This window comes from Mustela erminea, chromosome 2 (genome assembly GCF_009829155.1).
Source record: "Mustela erminea isolate mMusErm1 chromosome 2, mMusErm1.Pri, whole genome shotgun sequence".
Lineage (NCBI taxonomy): Eukaryota > Metazoa > Chordata > Mammalia > Carnivora > Mustelidae > Mustela > Mustela erminea.
The window spans coordinates 163907057-163930425 of NC_045615.1; the positions used below are offsets into that span (position 1 = coordinate 163907057).

Genomic DNA, 23369 nt, shown 5'->3' on the forward strand with positions numbered 1-23369 from the left:
CCCCGTTGCCTTGGCACAGCTGTGACACCATTTATGCCCTTCAGCCCGGGGGAAGGGAGCCAGCTTCACAACATCTAAGTGACAGAGTTACCAAGCCCAACAGAGAATAGTAAAGTTCAAGGCATATCATTACCTTGTCACTGCTGGGATCACTTGGTCTCTGGTGCTCAACACATAAATGGCAAACTTTGGCCATTAACTCATACGGATGCACGAACAACCGAGAACTGAGGAGGAAGGTAAATATGTACGTTCTCTGCAGCGAGAGGAAAAAAAATCACCGTGGTCACATTCTCTCTGAGACTAGTATCTCCCCCATAGTTTACACATCTTATTTCATTAAGTTCTCTCGATCAAAGCTAACACAGTTTCATAAAATAATGCTTCGTAGTAAAACACCTTAAGACGGATTTTTCCTTTGCCTTCTGATGTACCTCTTCCCTTCAACCACACTAAAAATAACACAGGTACCAGATAAGTTTATCTACCAAAATTATTCAAAGCACACTTTGACGCCCCTCCCTCTGGACGCCAGGACACCAGGACACATAACTCACTCTCGCTAAGGAGAATGAAATTCAGCCCAGAGACACTTAAAGACATTGACTTAAAGACACTTAAGACACTGACTTAAACAGATCACCCCTACAGAATCTTGTTCTGCCTCCAGATGTTATGGTAACTCAATGGAAACCAAAAAAACACCCAGCCCACAACAGCTCAAGGATTCTCCGGCGCGTCTGGTGGGCACCCAGCAGAGTCTGTCCGCTGGGGCGAGAACATTCAAAGGCGGGCTTTCAAGTCATCTGCTTACTCGCTCGGAGGCTAAGCAACTTGATAAAACACAATATCACACTGTATACTTTTTCTTAACTACATTGTCTCCCAAGAAGCCAGTAATGAAGTAGGGCTTATTTGCTATAACAGTTTCAGACTCCCAGTGAAAAGAAAAATCCAGGGTTGTTTTTCATTTTGTTTGGGTTATTTTTTTTACCCCGCCTCCCCACTTAGGCGCCTTTACTAGCTCATAAACACCTACAGAGCCAAACAAGGGATTCCTTTTACTTCTGACCACAAGTGTCCCTGTGTGGCAACATATTTCACGAGGCTATGTAACAGATCGCACAGAGAGATAACTCAGGGAGAAACACTGTGATGAACTCCGGCGGCAAGCACAAACTATCCTCCGCGCACCAAGGTCATCATTATATTTATAAAAACATGTGACTCTGTGTCTAGATGGTTTCATGAACTCCTTATCAACAACCAGCTGCTGTCCAGTAACAAGGGGCAGCTCCGGCACCAGCGAAAAGGGGGAGAAAACACCACTTGCCCAGAAACAGAGAAACCTAGGTTTGATGCCGATGCTGGGCTGAGACCGTGTGTGCGGCTCACTCCGCTTTCTGAATTTCAGTGCTCTCCGCTCTGGCCTCTTGGAATTGCCGTGGAGAGTGAGAAAATGGAAGTGACTTCTCTAGACGAGAAAGTGTTACCCAGTAAAGGCGGGCTACCAAAGTCAAACACATGAACCGCATCTTGAAAATGCCTGTTGTTCCCCTTTCTAGGAAGTCTTCCTGCCCGACCTCACTTTCCTCAGTATGGAGATGGTCTTGGAAAGAAAACAAGCATTTAAGTATCCTAGGAGTATGCACTGTCTTCCGGCGTTTCTATGCAAGGACAAGGTATATGCATGAATTAAACCTACAGATACCTCACTTGGATGGTATCTGGCCATCTACAATGCGGTACCAGCCCCGAGAAGAAACTCATCAAAATGTGAATCACACGCAGGCTCCACTGGATCTCAAAACACTCAATAATCAATAGGCATTTTCTGACTTGAAAAATTCTTAGCAGCCCAGATACAGTTCAGTAGTATCTGGGGTCCCTGCCCCTACGTTGTAACTTCCTGTAAAGACCAGCAGGGATGCGCTTCCGAGGGATGGGGGTACCTACGTCCGGATAGTAATCCACGTTGGGCACCAAGTGCTGGATGAGCGCTTCCAGAGACCCGGACAGGAGGTTGTTGTCGTGGTAGCACAGGCCCGTGCAGCCGGCCTCCGCCGCCTGGTACAGGTTCCGGTTGTAACCGCTGCTGTCGAACATGGCCGAGAAGGGCGGCGTCTGAGGCATGCTTCCCTACAAGGGATTTAAAGGGAGAAAACGCAGCGTCAGTAATATGCTATCTGGACGGAAAGTCGCTTTCACAGCGATGAGGGAGCAGGTAACTTTGAACACAGGTTGGGAGGGAACAGCAGCGCCATCAGAACGCTAATCGCTCCTGGAGGAACACGCGCACTGTCCGGCTGAGCACAAACTCATTCAGTCCGATGCCGGGACATGCTTAGATCGGAGGATCCAGCTTGGATCTGAGTTCGAGTCTCCGGCCACCGCATGCAGACATCAGTCCTTCCCGTGGAGGATGGAACTGGGCTTCGCACCGCCTGGTCTCACAGAGCCGAGCGCCGGCCAGGGGAGACCGTGCGAGCCTTCGAAGCTGCTGGGAAGACTGAGCATCCCGTGTAGGTGACGCCGGACTGACCCGGGGTGTAGCAGGAGATAAGCAGGACAGAGGCTGCAAAAGTGAAATCCTAAGAGAGGCCCAGACTTCAAGTACTGTGTGTGTGTGTGAGCGTATGTGTGCGCGCAGGTGCATGTGCGTTTACAGATGCGTGTATGTAAATCCAGACAGTCAATGCTGACCCTCCAGCTTCCCCTGGGAGGTCTGACACAGCCGATTTTCACCCATTTGTGTCAAATTCCTTTGGGATGGGGGCTCTATAAAGCCTCCGTTCTCAGCAAACGCGTGGGCCGAGAGGCTCCTGATTTGGGGGACAGAAGCCCCGTGCCAGTCCTCTCCATTCACATGCTATGCAGCTCACAGAGCCCTTGTTCGAGGGGCTCAGTAGAGGCCAGAGGCTATTAAGTCATGACTCGGATTCCTAGGGACAGAGCTCGGGACCGAGAATACACTGTCGTTTTCGGGCAGCATGTCTGGACAATGGAGGCATCCAGGAGCGACAGACTGAGGGTCTCAGAAGGCAAACAATGCGGGAAGCCAACCCCTAGCTATGGACCCAGGGGGACAGGGTGTGTGAAGGCCCAGGAGGACACAACGTGGGCTAATCCTTCTTTTCAAGATGCCAAGGCTATTTTCATCTGAACGGGAGAGGGGTGTTAGCCCTGTCTGGGAAGGCACACCCCTCACTCCGAGCGCATCTGCTCCCGCTCCAGCCAACAGGGACCATGGCGTCATAACATGTGCGCGTGCCTTGGCAAGCGTGGCCAAGGGGTGGAGTGTTGGGGCAAAAATCTACTACTAGGACAACCTGGCAGATGAAAACAGCATTTAGGGAAGGAAGCATCAAGAAACAGAAGAAAAGCTTCAGCCTTTTGTACTCTATCCCAACCACAAACCAATGCCAAGGAGAATGCTGGAGGGAAAAATCAGCCACCAATGGGAAGACATGGGTTACTGAGAATCACTCGGGGACATCTGTCACTACGGGCGTCATCACTGCCACGTCTCTCGCGGAGGCAGGACGTGGTCGTAACAGCCAAAGGATCAGGAGCTGCAGGACATAAGCATTAACACAAATGCTCCGAGCCTAGTTAAAGTCATTGTTAAATAAAGAACACAATGTCAACATTTTATGAGACAGTGGACAAAGTGTGCTTCTGTCCTCTTCAGATCACCAGTTTTCTGAGTACGATTCACGTGCAGTATAATCTTTACAAACAACTTGTCCTTGGTGGGAAGATTTTTTTAAAAAGAGCCTTTTTTTCATCTACCCTTTCCCTGAGCAACTCAAAATGTCCATAAACAGAGACTCTGGGACCCAAGATGAGAAGCGTCTCAAAGTTCAGTCTGAGAGCCTGCAGGGAACCGTCCATCCGGATTCGGTCACCACTTCCGGCTTACAAAAGCTGTAGATGGTCAAAAACCATACGGCAGGATCACAAGTGGGATTCCATCGTGCTCTGGGAGTTGGGCTTTTCTTACTTTTTCTGCCAAGAACCATGAATTTTCTTCAATTTCTCCATTTATTCATCATTACTGAAACCATCCTAATAAAGTGATTCGGGTAGATGCTTGGCCAAAGACTTGGGAATTTCAGGAAAATCAGAAAATGCTGAAAGTTCAAAAGGATCATAGAGATCGTCTCGTCTGGGATGAAAAATAGGCTTCGCCTCACTGTCCGGCTGCCGCCAGTTAGACGCGGGTGCCCGGCGGCCTGAGAGCCAGTGAGGAGACCACAAGCTGTACGGCGTGGGAATGTGTCCTAAGCGGTTAGCACGGACCGCAAAACGGGTCACGGAACAGGCCAGAGCCCCGGTGCCGCCACAGTCGGCTCCGATCGCCTATGTTTATTCCCGTGCAAACCCTGAAGGTGGAGCGAAGTGACCAGGCTGAGATGTCACAGCGCTGTGGCCGCAGCGGACCCCCCGCCCCGTGACTCTCACGCCCCTGCTGCCTCCCGCTATTAACCGTAACCACTAGCCCTTGATAGTCAAGGGTCACCCAGCTCCCTTTCAAGAAATCAGCACCAAAGCCACAAGTATCTGTACTTCTCAGTTTCTTACTCCCACGAAGCAGACAAGGACTTAGATCTGACCAAGGCCTCCGATTTAACAAAGCCCTGATCGGGTGCTTCACAGCTGTGAGAACTGCAGAAGATAACGCCACCACCGTCTCCCCCGATGTGTGTTTTTTATTTAGAAAATGGGTCTCAATTTTGTTCGCTCCTTCCCAAATCCTAAATTGTAACAAAGCTATTAAATTCTCTTATAGCAAAGTTCTTCTTAGAGCATTACTAGAGTGACGGCACGAGGCCTCTGTATCGTTCTTTGGGAATAGGTCACTCATGGGATTTCTTTGATGAGGCACAAAATATCCACACTTAGAAAGCCCCCCACCCCCAACCCAAGCACAAGGAAAATACTGCAAATGACGGAAACCTACCTGGGGTGGAAGAATTGGGGATACAGATCAGTTTCAAGAAGAGGGTATGTCACAAGTCACTTTCTGCCTTCTAGTCACCCCCAAGTTCTACTGCTAATCAGCTGAGCTCATTCCCCCACGAAGCATCGTGATTGTTGAACTTGCACATAGCAACGACCGACTGCTCAGATCCGAGTCACTCCGAGAGACACCAGGCCCGCATTCATGCACGCTGGTCCTATTTTTCTACGTTGCCTTATACTCGAGACGGCTTCTTTCCCAAGCCTCCCCCCCCGCCCCCGCTACTGCGGGATCCTTGGAGCGGGGGGGGGGGGGTCCCCATGTTCCTCCTTCCCTAACTGCTCTGATTCCCCGTCAAAGCCGCTCGCCTGGAAATGCCTAGACGCACAGCGCAGAAGGCTCTGAGAAGGTTAGCAACTCTGGTCTGTGTAAGCTTTACTGCCTACAAATGCCTCTTGGAATTCTTAGATCTACCCTTTTCGGCAGACATCCTCCCGTTGTTTTGACTGCGTAAGCAGCTACGGTTCAGAAAACCTGTCCTCACTGACTGGGGTTACACAGCAGATAAGGGATAGATAGGACCGTATTTCAAACCTAGACCCTTAGGTCCCAAATTTATTTTACTACATCATGTTGTGCTACAACTGGACATCCTTGAACCTATAATATTTAACCATAAAATGAAAAATCTGCCAGTCTATCCCAAATTGTAGGCTGTAAGAACAATTTCTGTGCTTCACATGGTCCGTGTAAGGCATGGCTGTCAAGATGTATCAATGCCACTTTTTATTCTTATTAAGAAGCAATACTATTGTGTGCCTGGGTGGCTCAGTAGGTTTAGCTTCTGCCTTCGGCTCAGGTCATGGTCTCAGGGTCCTGGGATTGAGCCCCGCATCGGGTTACCTGCTCGGCAGGGAGCCTGCTTCCCTCTCTCTCTCTCTGCCTGCCTCTCTGCCTATGATCTTTGTCTGTCAAATAAATAAATAAAATCTTAAAAAAAAAAAAAAAGAAGCAATACTATCATGACAGCAGGACTATTTACATTACTGACCTTTGCAATCAAGGCACAATGCCATCTAGGCAGAGATTTTGGATTTTAACATACACTATGTTAACATTTAGTTATGCACATAGTGATAATAAGGCATGTGTAACAGTATTTTTTTACCAATATGAAATTAAAGAGTGTCTTACAATGGATGGCATCTCAGATTCAATTAAAGAGCGTAATGCTTGTGTTTACTTCATAGACCTCCAGTTAAAAAACAATCTTACTGAGACAAATGATAAAAATAAAGATCATGGATCATAGTATTCATCACCCGTTTCCGGACAATCTCTAACAAGTGGCCAGTCTAGCCATTTTCTAGAAAGAGAAGCTGCCTTGTGTAGGAAATGCGTCTGACGAATGAGGGGAGGCCAGCAGGACCGTCCAGGAAGCACTGTCCGTGAAGCGGACCTTACACACCTAAGAAGACAAGCATAGCAGTTTCTTTCTTTCAAGTATCTTCCCTGGTTTCACTCACATCAAGAACTATTGCTTGTTCAATAAAACTCAGATTTCTCATCCAAGATTTGAATTCTACTTGCTCCGGTTCTGGAGTTGAAAAACGAGGCTCAGAAGATTAAATATTAACTTGGTTCTTGTTTTAAAAACACACACACACACACACACACACACACACAGAGAATACCCAAGTACTGGCCACGAGAATGCAGAGCGGCGTTTACTTCCAGACACTGTCAATGCCCGGAGTCATTTGCTAACGGTCTCGCAGCGGAAGAAGAGCAACGGGCGGCGCTGCTCCTAACCCAGACCTCCCGGGTACGCATTCGTTTTCGTCCCGGTGCAGTTCTGATCTCTTGTCTGTAGCAAACCTTCTCCTTACAGCTCTCACAATTAATATTCTCTATCTCTACGGTCCTTTCAACTCTCAATTTTCCCCTCTGCCTTTTCCAGTACAACCTCAAAACCAACTTCTCCGCTGTCTACCACACTCTCTCAGCACAGATGCTGCCCAATCCAACAGACCTCTCTGCTGACCAAAAATCTTGTTCAGGAGAACCCGACTTTCCCAAAATTAGAATGTGTGACAGCATTAGGGTAAACGCCGGCATTAATTTACCATTAAGTCAAACTTCAAAGTAGTTAATTCCTTTAGAAAAAAAAAAAAGATTCATATGAGATACTTGAAAAAAAACTGCTGACTTGATTCAAATCACGACCAATGACGTAAGGCAGAGGACAGGTTCACCTTGAAACAATCCTCACCTAACGAAGAGTTTCATTTGTGAATCCTTTCCTGGAAACAATATATTCAATGTGGCCGGTGGCTCTTAACTTTCTGGGGCGTTCACAAACCTCTCCCCACACTGCCCTGAGGGAAATGTACCAACAAGTCTACTTATACCCTCGGGGAGTTCAGACCCCAGTTTAGGAACAGGTGCAGACCTGCACAGAGCCTAGATGGGACTTACCGAATCAAAGAAGAACATGGCAGTTCTGAAGGGAAGGTTGGTCTAACACATTCAAGCCTGGCTCCTTAGAAATCAAAGAATCCTAGTATTTTCAGGTACTGCCAATCAAATGGAGTTAGAGAATTTTAACATGATACCTCTTCTGGTTTGGGTAGAGATATTTAAATGGGTATTTTTCCCCCTAAATTGAGATGGCACTTTGGGGTGGGGAAAGATGTGATGAGACCATGGGAAGCAGATTTTGGTTTTTAAAACCACGAACTAGGCTAAACGAAAGCTTAGAGCCATGAAATTAGCAGAGAGATCACAGGTTCTATTGGAAACTTCCCAACGGGAAGCAAAAGATCTATCCAACTCAGGTGTACAAGATGAATGTTCTTTCTTAAAATTGACTTGGTAAGCTGAAAAGTTGGTTGACAGACTAGATATGTTGCATGGGCAGCTAATTCAGTCACGAAGATATATCATGCTCTTCCAAGGACTCTGAAAAGTTCAGCCTGACATTGATCCCGAAGCGAGGAAGCAAGCTCTGGGTGATTTAAGGATGAATGGACTTGAAAGGCAGGCCTAATGGTTTCAAAGCAGCGAAAGCACCAGATGAAAAGCTGCCTTTTTCTACACAGCAGACTGTGTCTGAATTAGTGGCTGCTTCTGCACCACGTTATTTATGAAGAGGCAGGTGCACCGGGATAAGGTGGCTTCAGGTGACAATCAAACTGGAAAAGAGGCTGAGGAAGAGATGGGTGTGGGAACTAAGTCAGAAGCTGGCCTTCGACATCTGCGGCAGGTGCTTTGTAAAACTCTACCAGAACGTCAAGTCAGCACGTCCCTTACACTTCAGAGAATGAGCTAGGAAAAGTAGGACTGGAAAAAAACAAAACAAAACAAAAAAACAAAGACAAAAAGAAACAAGGGACAGGGAGCTTTCGATCCATATCTCATCACAGAACACTCCGGTGAAATATTTAACAAACCCAATGTCTTTATAGGGATCACTACCTTTCTGTTTCTGTTCAAGTGCTGGGCAGGTGGCCCAATTAAAAAAAAAAAAAAAAACAGACCCACTGAAGTAGAGGAAGGCTTCCCTATCACAGCTGAACTTTGAAACTGTATTTGTTTAGTGAGGAGAGGCTTAATTTAATATCCTGGAATTACCGGTTTCCCAATTCCCATCTCGATTCCAAAGGGACTTTGCACTTTGGTGGGATGTACCTTCTTCCTTTTCTCATTTGAGGTTCCAGAAAGCTGAATGAGAAAGAGTTCACATGTTTCAGCTTTACTCTCCCTGGTTTTCTCAAGTACTTCTAGCCTGCTTTTGGCACCACTGGATGTTAGAACACGAGGACCGACTGTGTGTAGAGAACCATGGACTGACTCAGAGTGCAAGTAGGAGTCATGTTCCTGGCGATACCTAAAACATGGCTTCTTTGGAGCTTGGGAAGGTCTAGAAGATTATCTTCTCATGTCTTTCCCGAGCCAGGGGAAGTCCTAAAGGCAGAGATTCGTAGCAACAGCTCTGGAAACTGCAGAAATGCTACACTACTGGTGACCTCCTTGAGGAGAGAGGCACAGTTCCTGAGCACACAAACAATGCATAGTAGACAACTCTGAAACAACTCACTTCTTTGGCACGTGAACAAAAAGTAACTCACTCCCAGATGGGTACATTCTTTGGAACTGAGCCCCAAATGCTTAGTAAGTTTCATAATCAAGGAGGGAAAAATGAATATTTCTTATTAAAGGAGGTCTTATTTCTCTCCATAATGATGAACTTGGTGGTATTACTTACCAATGTTACAAGATTTCATTAGAAAAAAAAAGAATTTGCATTTTGCTTGATTTACCCTGGATGCTACTTAAGAAAACCTTTACTAAATCTTCACTAATTTACTAATTGTGACTCAAATAATTACTATCTTTGGTTTCCCTGGAAGAAAATTAAAGCTAAAAAATTTGTCATCTTTTGTCTTGGAGATATCTTGTTAGCAGTTTATTTATTAAAGCACAAAACAAAATTTCGCTACATGACAACTCTGCATGGGCCTGGAGAGTCATTTGGAACCTTCCTACAGGATTAATCTTTACTGCCAGGGAACAGAACCTGTCCGTGTTCTTTATGCCTCGTGTTCAAACTACAGCTTCCGTGTAGTTCCTGAGCTGAACAGCAGAGGGCTCCGCCTTCCCGTCTGTGAAAACACTGGCGCTTTCCAGCTAAAAACAGTGGGCGCTGGTTTGGAAAAGTGAAGGGACAACTGGAGTTCTGGGTGGAAAAAACCTCAGAAATTGGTGTCTGCGATCCCGGCATATTACTGAGCTTTGGAGAGTGGCACTGTTCATGCTGTACAGCTGAAAACAAACGCTGGCCGAAAAAGTCAGTCGGTCTTATCTGGTAGGACTTAGGTGCCCCAATACAATGAGAATTAATTACTTTTTTCCCAGAGGACAAGAGTGATCTTCTGGCTAATCAAGATCATCCTGATCTAATCACACGCTGTCAAAAGGAACCTTCTGGGATATTGGAAATGGTCCCTTCTACACCGTCCAGGACGGTCGCCGTTAGCTGCCTAGTCGCTATTAAGCGCTTCAAATGTGGCAGGCACAACCAAGAAACTCAATTCTTAATTTTGTCTCATTTAATCAAACTTAAGTTCACATGTCCCCACGTGGCTAGTGGCGACCACACCGGGCGACACAGACAGAAGGTGTAGGATCATCTGTACGATAGCTCTCGGGCCAAATGACAGAACATCATAGCATCTCGAAAAGGGCTTATGTTTCTAAACCCAATTCATTTCAGCAGGAAAATCTAAGTATCAGGATACTTAGTGAGGACACGTAGTAAACAAGCAGAATTTTCTATTACATTTATTATGTAACATGGTTCCTGGGATAATTTTGGTTTTTGGCTGCATGTTCTTGAAAAACTGAGCTTATCCCTCCCTCTCTGTCCTTCCCTTTTCGATAAATAGAATGATCCTGGTGGTCTGCAAAGGGTTTTCCTTCCCTACGTGGCTACTTTGTATTTTCTCTGCATGAAACTGATTTTCGTACCAGGGCTTCCTAATAAAATCTGAATCAAATGAATGACTTCTAGATAAAGACATACCTTGAAATGGAATAGTAAATATATAAACCTCAGAAAAATGATAGGACAAAGACTGGTTAAAAATTTCATGAATGGTGGGACACCTGAGTGGCTCAGTCAGTTAAGCATCTGACTCTTGGTTTCTGCTCAGGTCAGGAGATCGAGCCCACGTCAGACTCCATGCTCAGTGGGGAGTCTGCTTGAGACTCTCTCCCTCTCCCTCTGCCCCTTGTGCTTGGGCTCTTGCTCTCAAACAAATAAAACCTTTTTTAAAATTTCATAAATAGTAGCACCGACTTAAGTCAAAAAAAAATTCCAACTCAACTTCTTGATAGTAATTTTTAACACAAAGAAGAAAAATAAAAGCAAAAAGGAGATCAAGAAAATACTGAATCTCTACATAGTTTTTATCAATACAGAGAAACTTTACTCTCTTCTCTTCATCTCCCTACACCCAGAAAGTAGCTGCACATCTAACTTCATCTCCCTACACCCAGAAAGTAGCTGCACTCACTTCATCATCTTCCAACCCATTTAGGGCACAGATGCACGAAGGGATAGTACACCAAAATAAATCAGTAGTCACAGAACAAAAAGAGATTCATACATCACCTAGTTCAACACCCCATCAACTTTATAAACATTGCAGATAGAGGGAGAGAACAAATGACTTGTTAGGGCTCTGAACCCAACTCCCTAATCCCAGGGCAGAAATCTGTCCATAGCACGAGGCTATAATATCTGTTATTTGAAGATAATCGGGATTGGTATAGATCTATTTTTTTTAAGTAGGTTTAACTGGAGAACCAAAATAGGACAACTGTAGTTCTAGAAAAGTGACGGGGGTGGGGAGGTAACACCTAAATTAAACCACTAACAACAAAAATGCCATAAATCTTAAGCGGTATTTCCAACAGCATAATTTGTCTCTTTCAGGCTTCATGATATGTTATCATGTCTTTTCCACTTGTTATTTGTAGCATCAGAATCAAGATTCTCAATCTCTCTTTGGGAATTCCAAGTTCTTTTCTAGGTAAAGGAGAATACCATCTTTTCTCCATCTCTTGTCTCACGGGGAGACCTGCTAGAACCATCCAAACTGCTTCTCCAAAGTCCACTTCTTCCAAGTAGCCTTTGGAGATTGATAATGTTGGTTCCCTCACTTCCTGTGCCATTATTAGGTATCTTACATCTCGTCTAGATTCTCACCCAGCGTCTCCCCTTCATTTCTTTTTCTTAGATAGGAGTTATTCAGTTGTCATTTTTTTGAAAAGGTCTATTGTACTTTCTTAGCTAGTTGTTAATTTTAGATTATCAGAATGTAATGTTACCAATAATACAAGAAATGTGTATTATGATAAATAATACATTTTTAGAAACATTAAGTAATATATACCTAAGAATATATCAGATTAGATGCTAAGCTGGGGTAAAAAAGACAATAATTGTAGATGCTTTCTGGTGATTTTGTATTCCAAAAGACAGTGTTATCTCAGGTATCAGGTGTGGCAGGGTCAGAGAAAATGAGCCATGGGAGAAATAAATTCTCGGAATTTAACATAGCACTCCGTTAGACAGCTGGAAAGTGCAAGGCCAGTATGCTTAGGAGCCAGAAATGTTGCCACCTCCAGCAAAACAAAGGATTGACCCACATGTAGTGGAATGATGCCAACAAGAAATTTGCTAATCAGTAGCTGATCTTTTCATCTTGGCCAGAAAATCTGCTTCAAAGGAACAATAAAGCAATGCTTGTGAACCCTGATTTCTGTCAAAAGTGGCCCAACACCGTCCCCCCCAAATTAAAATAAGCACTAATGACAGGCTCTAACAAGCTGCCATTCTTTTATTCTGTTAGGAAAACCGCAACCGCCAAAAATTTTTATTTGTACGGCTGTTTGAAAATCAGTTCTGTATTTTCCCCAAACCTCATCTGATCAGTTACATCCCTCCCGAACCTGCGACGAGGCATCCCGGGGCGGAACGGTGGCCTCCTGGCATGTCAGCCCAGGTTTTCCCGCAGCCGAGCAACTCTGTTTCCGACTGAGACGCGGCTGTCACATGCCCCGCTCCGGCCGCCGTTCTCGGGAGGAACGAGTCATTATTCACCCGCTCTGAGTCTGACGGTACCAGACGTTATTCAGGAGCGCAACACCCTGCTCCCCAGGCTCTTCCGCTTTAGGCACCCAGTTCGGAGACCCTCCCTCGGCCTCGAGCTCACCCAGGGCTAAACACAGATCCCGGCGCACCAGCGGCTCCCACCGCGGTCACACGGGGCTGCTGACCGCGGGCTCCTCGGAGACACGCTGCGCCCAAACACACATACGCAGATGCGCGTGCATGTTCTCCCACACACACCGGGCTCATGGGCGAAGTGGGCACCTCCACATCTGGAGGAGAAAGTCTCTGCCTGGGGATCTCCTCGGCTCTTCGCATCACCGGGACCACCCTGTGCGCCGTCGCAGGCCGGACTCCCCTGCTTTAGCCGGAGCTGCGTCGGTTCGATCCGGCTCCGGTGCAAAACAGCAGCGCTCGGGCAGTGCTCACGGGAAGCGGACGTCCACACGCGCGCACAGGCGCGGACACCGCAGCCCCCGACCAGCGCACAGGCGCGGACACCGCAGCCCCCGACCAGCGCACAGGCGCGGACACCGCAGCCCCCGCCCCGCGCCCTCCTCCCTCGCTCCCGGCCGGCGCTGCAGTGGCGGCCCCAGACAGCTGGGCCCTCGCGCCGGCGGCCGCGGGGCTCTCAGGCCCTCGGGCTCACGTCACCGCAGCCCAGCCAGGTGTCTCCAGAGGCTCACCTGAGCTCGGGGAACAGCCAGGACACCCGTGCGCCCCAAATTCGCTAGGTGAACGGGGGGCTGGACACCACCCGGTTGTGACAAGCGCACGACTCCTGCTTCCCGTCCTTTCCCAAATCGGGTGTCACAGGGCGCCCCGCCACCGCGCGCAGCGCCCCCGCCCCCACACGCGGAAACGAGCCGAGCAGCAGGAGGGAACGGCCGGCGGCGCCGCGGGCCGGGGACAGGGACGGACGCGCGCGGCCAGGACTCGGGCCGACCCTCGACCCACCACGACCTCCAACCCGCGGCCGGGGGCGCGATCGCGGCGAGAGAAGCAGAGCCGAGCCCGAGCCCGTCCCTGCCGGCGGCCCGGCCCCGCACCTGTTGGCCCCGGTCGGCTCCCGGGCAGCCCCCGGCGCCCTCGGCGGCCGCGCAGGGGAGCCCCCGCGTCCAGCTTCGGCCAGGCGCTTTGTGCGGGGAGCACCTGCTGGCCGCGACGCTCCCGCCCCGCCAGCGCCGCGGGCAGCCGGGGCGCGGTCCCCGGAGCGCGGTCCCCGAGCGAGAGCGCAGCGCCGCCGCACACCCCTGGGCCGGGCTCGGGGCCCCGCGGGGAGATGCCTGGCCGGGAGCAACCCACCTGCGGACCGACCCGAGTCTTCGGCTCCCCGGCGCTTTGCCGCGCGCCACCAGCGCGACCCGAGGACAGGCGGCCGCAGCGCGCGAAGACGGAGAGAAAAACCCGCCCGACCCGCCGGGCGCCTTGTTTATACTGAAACCGCGGCCTCGGCCGCCGCGCACACCCCCTCGCGCCGAGGGCCCGCCTCCCGCCGCGGCCCCGCCCCGCGCCGCCTCGCACCAATCGCGGCGCAGTTCACCGCCCCGCCCCGCCCCCCGCCTCCCGCCTCCGGCCCCGCCCCACCCCGCCCCGGACCAATCGCGGCGCAGCTCGCCGCCCACGCCGCCACCGCCTCCGCAGCCCGGGACCCGCCCACGCGCCGCGGGGCGCCCGGGACTCCCGCCCACCGCGGCCGCCGGGTGCCGCCCCCGCTGCGTAGACCGGCCGGGCCCGGCGCGGCGGTGTTTACCCGCGTGGGGTCGGCCGCTCGGGCGGCGCGCGTCCCTGTCTGAGTCCGCCCGCCCGGGGCTGTCTGTGAGGTCATGTGTGTGTGTGTGTTCGTCTGCGCGCGCGCTCCCCGGAGACACCGGCCCGACTCGCTACACTGTATCCGCTCGCGCAGTCGGGAGCCCAGGTCGCCGCCCGCGCACCTGCGCAGGACGCCCGGTCTGCCCGCGGCTCGTCTGCCCGGCCGGTCTTTCCGCAGGGCCCGAGTGCGAGCCGTCGAGCAGCGCGCGGGGCAGGCTCGCGGCAAAAGCAGGCGGGCCCCGCGGTGCTGAAGCTCACGGCGGCCTCGTGGCGACACACGGGAAGCAGATGGTCGCAAACAAAGTCTCAAACTGCGGCTCTTACAAGTTCCACAAGGGAAGGGAATCTGCTGTGAAATAGGATTCTGGAGGCGAGGGGGAGGCGGGTCCTCGGTGAAGGCTGTTGTCATGGTAACCACATACTCTATCATTGGATACTTGATAACTATTTTAGAAAAAGGGTAAAAACCTCAATAGTTCACCTTGTACAAATAAAAGAGACCGAAGGGAAGGAAGGATGGAAACGAGGGAAGAAAGGCAAAAATTGGAGCACCGGAGACTGCTGCAGCTACGTGACCTGGAGTAAGTCAAGTGTCTTTTCTGGGTTTCAGTTTTCCCACATATACACAACGACACGATTCATACCTGCGCTACAGGACTATAACTAGGATTGCTGAGCTAGAGGAGCCCTGTTTGTCCCTACTCCGTCCTCTTCCTGTTCCTCCTCCTTCCTGGCCTGGAACGGGTCATTTTCAAGTTCAGCTTGCCTGTTCTGGGCTGATTCCTCCCCTCATTTTCTTCATCTGCCCCTCCTTTGACTTCTCTTCCTCTAATTATACTCTCTCCTTTACTCCTGCAAATGGGTCTCCCCGACTCAGTAATTCACTCTGAGCCTCTCTGCAGTGGAAAGGAGAAGCCGTGGGGCCCAGCAGGCTTGGTGGAAGTGAGCCCCGCAGGGAGGCACAGGGGCTCTGCTTGCCCAGCCTAGTCACTGAGGTTGTACTGGTTGCTTTGTCTTCCAAGCTCAGTTCTCCGTCCTGGCTCTGTAACAAACAAGCCACTGAGGTTGTGCAAGCCATGTGCAATACTGAGGTTCCTGGGTCGGTAGCAATTAACTAAAAGGGTGAGAGTAAACCAGGATTCCTTAGTGGAATATCTGACACAACCTTTTTAACCTCTGGATACACCCACCCACCACCCTGAAAGATTTTGTCCTGTTTCCCTTTCTTAAGTGTTTCTCACCAAAGCAAAAATGCTTATTTTAGATTCTCAAAGTATAAAAAGGACACTGTGATAGTATCGTTTTACTGTTTTACTAAACCACATTCCCGCTCCCCATTCTGATGGACCCCCATGGCCCCTTCTAGCTCCCTGTGTGAGAGGCGATACACACGGACAGGGACAGCTCCAGAGCTGGGTAGCCTACAATCGGATCCTGTCCTATGGCTTTGCCAGTTATCAAACCTTACAAAATCCCATATTGAGGGACCCTGGGCTCCAGTTTGATCATATGAAAACAGTGGTCATAGTTTACAAAAGTAACTTCTTTGTAGCATGTTAAGAAGATTCTTTAAACGGACACATGCCTGGCTCAGTCGGCAAAGCGCCTACCTTCCGCTCAGGTCATGATCCTGGGGTTGGGACCGAGCCCCAAATCAGCTCCCTGTTCAGTGGGGAACCTGTTTCTCCCTCCCCACCCCCTTGTTTGTGCTCTCTCTCCCTGTCCCCTTCTTGCAAATAAATAAATAAAATCTTAAAAAAAAAAAAAAAAAAGGAAGATCCATGAAAAGAGTTAATACATGAAGTGGGTTTGGAACAATGTTCCTGAGCGAATCCTTCCCTGACCCCCTCTCCACAGGGTCCTTCCCTCCATTCGTTGTTCCTTCTGTAGGACTTGCCACCATTTAACATATTGTATATTCTCTCCCTAGTTAGAGTATAAACTCCAAAACATCAGGTTTGTTGTTGTCATTGTAGTTGTTGATTTCCTGCTGTATTTCGAATGTCTAGAACAGTGTCTAACACAATAAGCACTCAATAAATATATATTAGTTGACTTCATTAATGCCTAGTAAATGGTAACTACTCCATAAATAATACTGTGATGATTATGTATCAATCATTCTCTATCATGAAAAGATATGTATTTTTTCCATTTTCTACTTTCCATAGTTTCTTTCTGGTCTTTTGACTCCATTGGCTCAATTCTTATCCGGGTAACATTGGTGAGCTCAGTAGTACTGGTCACACTGATGCAAATAAAGCCCCGCGGAACAGGATACTCAGATAATAAAATAACTGCTTGTACGGAGCTTTGGGTACATGGCAGGCCCTGTGCTAAACAGTATTTTTCTCTTCTTTTCCTCTTGGACCTCAAGTGCACAAAATTAGAGCAATCAGCATGACTAATCCATGTCTAACACTCTTAAATCGGCGGGGGGCGGGGCGGGGGGGGGGGGGGGGGGGAGACAAACCGTGAGGACTGTGAACTCTGAGAAACAAAAGAAGGGTTTTGGAGGGGAGGGGTTGGGGGAGGCTTGTGGTGGGTATTAAGGAGGTATTAAGAGACTGTGACTCTGAGAAATGAACGGAGGGTTTTGGGGTGCGGGTTGGAAGAGCCTGGTGGTGGGTATTAAGCAGGGCATGGATTACGTGGAGCACTAGGTGTGGTGCATAAACAATGAATCTTGGAACACTGAAAAAACTTAAATTAAAAAAATAAAAATAAATTTAATTATTTTAATATATTTAGTTTATATTAGTAGTCTCTTTCATTTCCCATGTGAAGTCCTAGTTTCCACCAATCCAAAGGCACGTAACTCTTCCGCCATGTAGGCAGTGTGTGTTTCAGTCGCCTTTCATGCCCAGTGATGGTGTCGCTTCATGTGAGTTCCACACGAGTCAATGTATCTAAATGTCACTGTACAATCCTCTTGTTCTGGTTTCACCGTGTTCCTTCCGACTTTCCATTTCGCTCATCTCTCCGTGTTCACAGACGGTGATGCTGTTTACCCCTTCCACCTTCTGTTGAGCGTTTCACCGTATTTGTGTTGCATTTTTTACTCACATTATCTTTGATCCTTGGCAAAACTCAGAGAGATACGTACTATTTTCTCCACTTCGGAGATGAAGGAATGATGCCTAGGAAAGTAAGTAACTTGCCATGGCCATAAAGCTGAAGAGGCCATAAGTTAAACTGGTGTCTCTCTCTGGTGCCAGTGCTCTGGTCTTCGTACTCTATAAAACGGATTTAATTACGGATTGTAAGATTTGTGAAATAAGGTCTAAAAAAATGACTCAATTTGACTCATTTTACATGTCTAAGATATTGTTGTTAAAACTAGTAGATATATGCATTTAAGCTAGAGGAGTTTTCATTGGAAAGCAATGTTTATTATTCGTCTGAGACACAGGTTCAATATTAATTGTGGTTTATGATTTTCTTTTTTTTAAGGATTTATTTATTTATTTATGAGAGAGAGAGGGTGAAAAACTCAAGCCGACTCTGCACTGAACATGGACCCCAGTGGGGGCTCGATCCCAGGTCCCTGAGTTCATGACCTGAGCCACAGCAAGAGTTGGAAGCTTGGTTGAATGAGCCTTCCAGGTGCCCTGGTTTATAGATTTTCTTAAAACACTTGAACATTAATGAAAATTTCACAAAATGTAACTACCTTCCAATATGCAAAACTTGCTCCGTGAAAGGTGAATGAGGCTCCAGAGCACAAAATAGGCCTAAGGAGAGAAAAGAATAAGGAAACAGATCACAGCTTCAGTGTAAGAACTTTAAAGGCATCCACAGTGGAACAGCAGCCTTTCTCAGCATTGAATTCCCTCTCTCTGGGTCTTAGACGGCCTTGGGAAATGGCCAAGTCTCTCTCCAAAACACTTGGACGTTTTCTCTTTCCTTTCTTTTCTCCGCGTCACTCTGGGATATGGAGAAGAAGAGTTTAAGCATCAGGCATTTTAGTCCGAGCTTATAAGGGTAAGAAACAAAGGCACTGATCACCCTACTTTTATCAACAATCAATCTAGAACACAATCATGGCCTTCTCACTTTCAAAGCCAAGGAGGACAAACCAACTAAGTATGATGTGCATTGCCTGTCTTGTCTTTTAGCCAAAGACTCATGAGAATTTTATGAAGCAAGAACACAAAGACGGATCAAATGCAATTCTGAGAAAATCACTTAACAGTTCCTAAGCAAGGTATGTTAATATGACCTAAGCAAGTTCTGTTCATATGAAGCAGAGCTATTCTACTCCCATACCCACTGCTTTCACACAGGATGTGGAAATGCTGTTGTGGCACGGCTAAGTCAAGACGGAAATATTTTGGAGCTCTACGACTCCTTTTTTGGGATCCCCTCTCTTTGGACTCTCTCCTACAGAGCAGCAATGGTTAAGGGGAGATACTGTGCAAGATGTTGGACAGGCCAATTAGATCAGCCCAGCTCCAGACCTTAGAGAAAACCCCTCATCTTCTCCTGATGGTTCAGTGGGCTTCTCCTGGGCTTTCCTTTCCTCATCACCAGTGCGCCCAGAGTGAAAGGCTTTAGGCTTCTTGGCAGGATTTGGTGCCCTGCCGTCTTCCTGCTTCTATCCTGAATGAAAGAATTCTCTCTGTGGGCCAACCTAGCTCACTGGTGGACCACACTGGAATTTCGTAGTAATGGAAACTATGTGTGTGTTCGGCGTTGACCTGTGCGCCTGCGCTTCCCAGAACCTGACAGATGAATGGCGCTAATGTCCTAAGGCAGGACATTAAGATTTAGATATTGAAGATCCCGAGTCCCTGCCCAACTGCGTGAACACCTTCAGAGCCCCGCCACTTAGAAGGAATTTTTGTGATGAAACATGTGCTTGGATCCGTCTTGGAATGATCATCTCAATAGTAATTCACAACATTTATTACTGTTTACAATGTTTTTTCACATCCGCTATCTCCTTTAGGGAGAAGATTGGGTCGGTGAGGGCCGTTTAATTTTGACAGTGGTCATTACAGAGGCATATATTTCCCTTTCCTGGGATCACTAAAAATATTACAGATTGTTATTCGTCAGACTTGCTGAGAAGACACTCCCGAAGACAAAGGAACTGACTAAAAAAGAGAACTCAGGGAAAGTCTCTTGCACAGACTCACATGATTTCTATCACTGTCACTTTTTATCTCTCAGACCTTAAGTTGCACAAAAGAATGTAATGACCCCATGGGAAATTCCACAGCAGATATAGTGGGTTTTCAAAATCCCCTAGGGAGATGTAAAAAATTAATGGATCTTCATTTATGCTAGATGAGATCTGCTGAAAGGCAAAGTTATTTTTTTTCCTTTATCCGCGTTACTGTTTCACTCATTCGCCCACTCTTACTAATACAAAGTAATTATTTGTAATATCCTCAGGAGGGATATTGTTGTTGAGAAATAATATAACTTGGCCTGATCATGAGGTTATGAGGTATGAGGTTATCTCATCGTCTTCATTGGTTATATAATGCACAGTGACTTAGTTTTTTCTGCACAAAGAAATATTTCATAATCTTAAACAAGCATCATTTTGACAAGATGTAATGCTTTTCTGAGCGTAAGTTCAAATTTGTTTACCATGAGTTTGTTTAGATAAGTATTCATTCTATAAACTCTTTATAGCGAATAGTAAATATAAATATATTTCTCTATTTCTATTTTCTCTTTCTAGACATTTTTGTCAGCTTTCTTGTGAGTAAATTGATCTTACAATGAATTAAGGTAAGGTTTTCTGTTTCAAATTCTTACAGCCTTTAATGTTAAGTCTGATTACTTTGCTAGAAGATCTCCTTAGTTTTGACTAATTACCAGTCTATGTCCTAGAACATTGGGTGGGAAGGGGAAGGGAGAAAATGAATAATAGAATAATAAAATTTTAGAACTGGTAGAAATATTAATGACTATCTCTTTTCATCTTTCTCCACCCCCATGCCACCAACCAAGGCATTTTTGAAAGAAATTGAATTCTAGAGAGATTAAATGATCTTTCCAAGGCCCTCCAACAAGATAATAGCCAAGTTATACAAGTCAAAGAGCCTAGGTGATAAGCCCAAAACTTCAAAAACTACATGATTTTATTTCCTAATTATTTCTGCAGGGGTGACATTTATGGAGCTACTTTGACACAGTAGAAGGTACAATTTGTTTTCAAATATTCTCAATATATCTAATATTTCTTGATGAAATGATAAAGAATTCTAGATGTTGCTAACACTTTTCATTAGAATTCTCTGAATATTGCCAATACCACCTATCTTATTTAATATTCAAGATAGTAAAATAGTAAACTCTTAGTTGCTTTATCATTAAAGTAACCATAATGTAAACTATTTATCAGATGTCATAAAGTATATTCAAGAAATTATGTTAATCTAAAAGTTTCTCTAGTAAGAATTTACTGTTATCATCATGAAAACATATGCCTAATATATTTTCTCTTTCCTCTACTAAAAGAATTGACTTAAATAACACTATATCGTTTTTAAAAAATACTACACTACAGCATTGTTGTGATTTCCAGATGATTTTGTCAAGTTTAATTTGCTAAAATATCCAAATATTTATATTGACACTTAAATATTATTTCCATTGGAAAACCAGCATTTCTGTACATATGTTTAGATATTGCTATGGAAAACATAATGCTAAATATATTTTCTGCACAAAAACAAATGGAGCGGATCATATAGTTTAACTGTATTTCCCTGGCTAATTAGAAAGCACAGTTGTCTCTGGGAAGGGGGGAAGAGGGGATAGGATGAGGCAAAGGGGGCTCCAAATTTTTGTGTTGTGTTTGATTTCTTTCATAAAGAAAGACGTAAAGCAGATATGACAGCATATCCATTATCATCATTTGTGGGTGTTTTCATTGGAAAGCAATGTTTATTATTAGTCTGAGACACCAGGAGGTGCCCAACTGTTTATACTTTTTTAAAATTTTATAAATTTCTCCCCCAAAATCCCCTAAATTTTTATAATTATGGCTGGATATTTTCATATAGCTATACTGCATAACCTTAAAGTTCTGCATTTAAAGCTTACATTTTAAGGCAATCTGTACTGGCGATGTTACTATTTTACCTTGCTCTGTTCCCTGATTAGTCACATTTATAATGTATGACTGTCAACCAGAAGTGCAGAGTTTTGTCTGGTCTTGCCATACAAAAGTATAATGTGTGAAAAGTTTGTTAAAGAATGTTATAAATGTCCCAAAGTTTATCAAAATTAGCTTCCTCTTGCTTCTTGATATGGTTGCATATACCCCCTCTCAGACAGGGATGCAGATCATGCGTGTAACCCAAAAGAGCTTTGAGTCTTGACTGAGACCTGCTTTCGAGTCAACTCTCCCTCAGACTAACACCACTAGCATATGACTAACGTTTCCAGGACCTGGAATTCACAAGTGATAATTTTAGAATCTACCATTATTCACATAATTGTCTCCAATTAGCTGTCTCTGAAGAGTGGTCAAGAACTAAAGGAAAATGGAGGTTGGACATATGGACAGGTCTCCCTCTTCACGGAATGCTCCATTCCCATCCGGTCTGTTCAGAGAGCCACGGTACATGTTCGGAGACGTGTTCGCGGCGTCAGTGTGTGGGGAAGAACATGGCTGTTGCTTGGAGAGGGGGAGCTTGGGGAGATTGGAAAAAAAGAGGAATTCTTCGGCCCAGACTATTGCTCAAGGGCTTAAAGAGATCATCTCCTAAGAGAGAGCTTGTTAGGAAATAAGCCTGAGAAAGACTAAGGCCTTCTTTATGGAGGCCTGAACTTCATACCTCTTACAGCAAGAAGTTTGTAACGGAGGCTCAAAGGCGACGCCGAGTCCGCATAGGTCTCCCCAGACAAATAAAACCCTGGTCTTGAGTCGTTTTGTTGTACGGTGTTTTCTTCAGAACCCATAAACTCTTTTTAAAATCCTCTTCCTAAGTTGAAAGTTAAACACCAGATATTACAAAAGGCCGTTGTGAATCCAAACTTTCTAACTTCCAAAATACTAATAGGAAGTTGAATTTTTTTTCCCAAAATAGTTGAACTAGGACATACTGTTTTGAAAATATCTCTAAATAGATGTGATTTGGGTTAGCCCTGCCCCCGCTGGCCCATGAAGGCTCATGGCAGACATAGTCTCGTTTTTTGATTCACAACACAAACAAAATAAAAATGAATGTGAATTTTGATCTGTGTCTTTCCTCTGGTAAGGAAAAACCCCACATACAACGCTGAGACCAGTCCTTGAAAGTGCATCTCAACGGCATAAACTCCAGGAAACTCTCACCTGACAAGTAAGATGTCTATTAGGCCCTAGAAATTTTTACAGAAGTTTTTACGGCCTGAGGGAATATTTGAACCTGTTAAACAGGAATTCTTTTGAGGAGAAACAACCAGCATATTGAAATAAGTCATTTGCAAAAAAGGCTAGCAGAACTTGTTGCAAAGCAAATGAGGAAAGAAATGCAAAACAGGACAGCTGGTTGAGAGCGAACTATGGAAGGGACACATTGTCTCACCTAGAGATCAAGAGAGTGACCACTATTTCAAAGGGACCCTGGTCTGTGTGGGAACAAATAAAGAAGATCCTATAAAACTAGGCTCTCCACTAAGGAAATTAACGCTCAGATTCTGAGTTTCCTCGACTGTAAAATGAGGAGATTGGATGGCATGATTTCAGAGGTGTTTTCACTGTCAGATGCTGTTCATATTAAGTTTTTGTTAGTTTTTAGACTTGTTCCATCTGGATAACTCAGCAGCCAGGCAAGAGGCTTGAGGAGTCCCAGAAGTGATAGCCTTGACCTCACCCCACTCACCTTATGACTGTGGGCATATCCTTTCCCGGAGTTCAATGTCTGCATTATTAGAGTGATTGTGATGTTTGGAAGAGTCCCTGGGCAC

At 46.3% G+C, this 23369-nt stretch overlaps 1 protein-coding gene and 1 long non-coding RNA gene across 5 annotated transcripts in view; one reads left to right on the plus strand and one right to left on the minus strand.

Moving 5' to 3' along the window:
• The window catches only part of RASGEF1B (RasGEF domain family member 1B), a 37317-nt gene extending 23225 nt beyond the window's left edge, over positions 1-14092 (minus strand). Inside the window, exons 1-3 of one of the 3 annotated variants that reach the window (XM_032334715.1) lie at positions 13947-14091; positions 1957-2139; positions 134-256 (exon numbers count right to left, since the gene is read on the minus strand). In XM_032334715.1, coding sequence (XP_032190606.1) covers positions 134-256; positions 1957-2133 — 300 coding nt within the window. In that variant the 5' untranslated portion in view covers positions 2134-2139; positions 13947-14091. Of the gene's footprint in view, positions 1-133; positions 257-1956; positions 2140-12481; positions 13118-13946 lie in introns of those variants that run through there. The other 2 variants (XM_032334716.1, XM_032334717.1) reach the window with 2 other exon arrangements.
• A 262-nt stretch (positions 14093-14354) lies between these two features.
• LOC116585268 lies at positions 14355-22330 on the plus strand. Of its 2 annotated transcripts, XR_004283525.1 has the most exons (4): positions 14355-15034; positions 20149-20198; positions 20575-20611; positions 21928-22330. It is a non-coding gene; the product is annotated as an uncharacterized LOC116585268 (long non-coding RNA). The 2 variants fall into 2 exon arrangements; XR_004283526.1 differs by lacking the exon at positions 20575-20611.
• The last annotated feature ends 1039 nt before the right edge of the window (positions 22331-23369 follow it).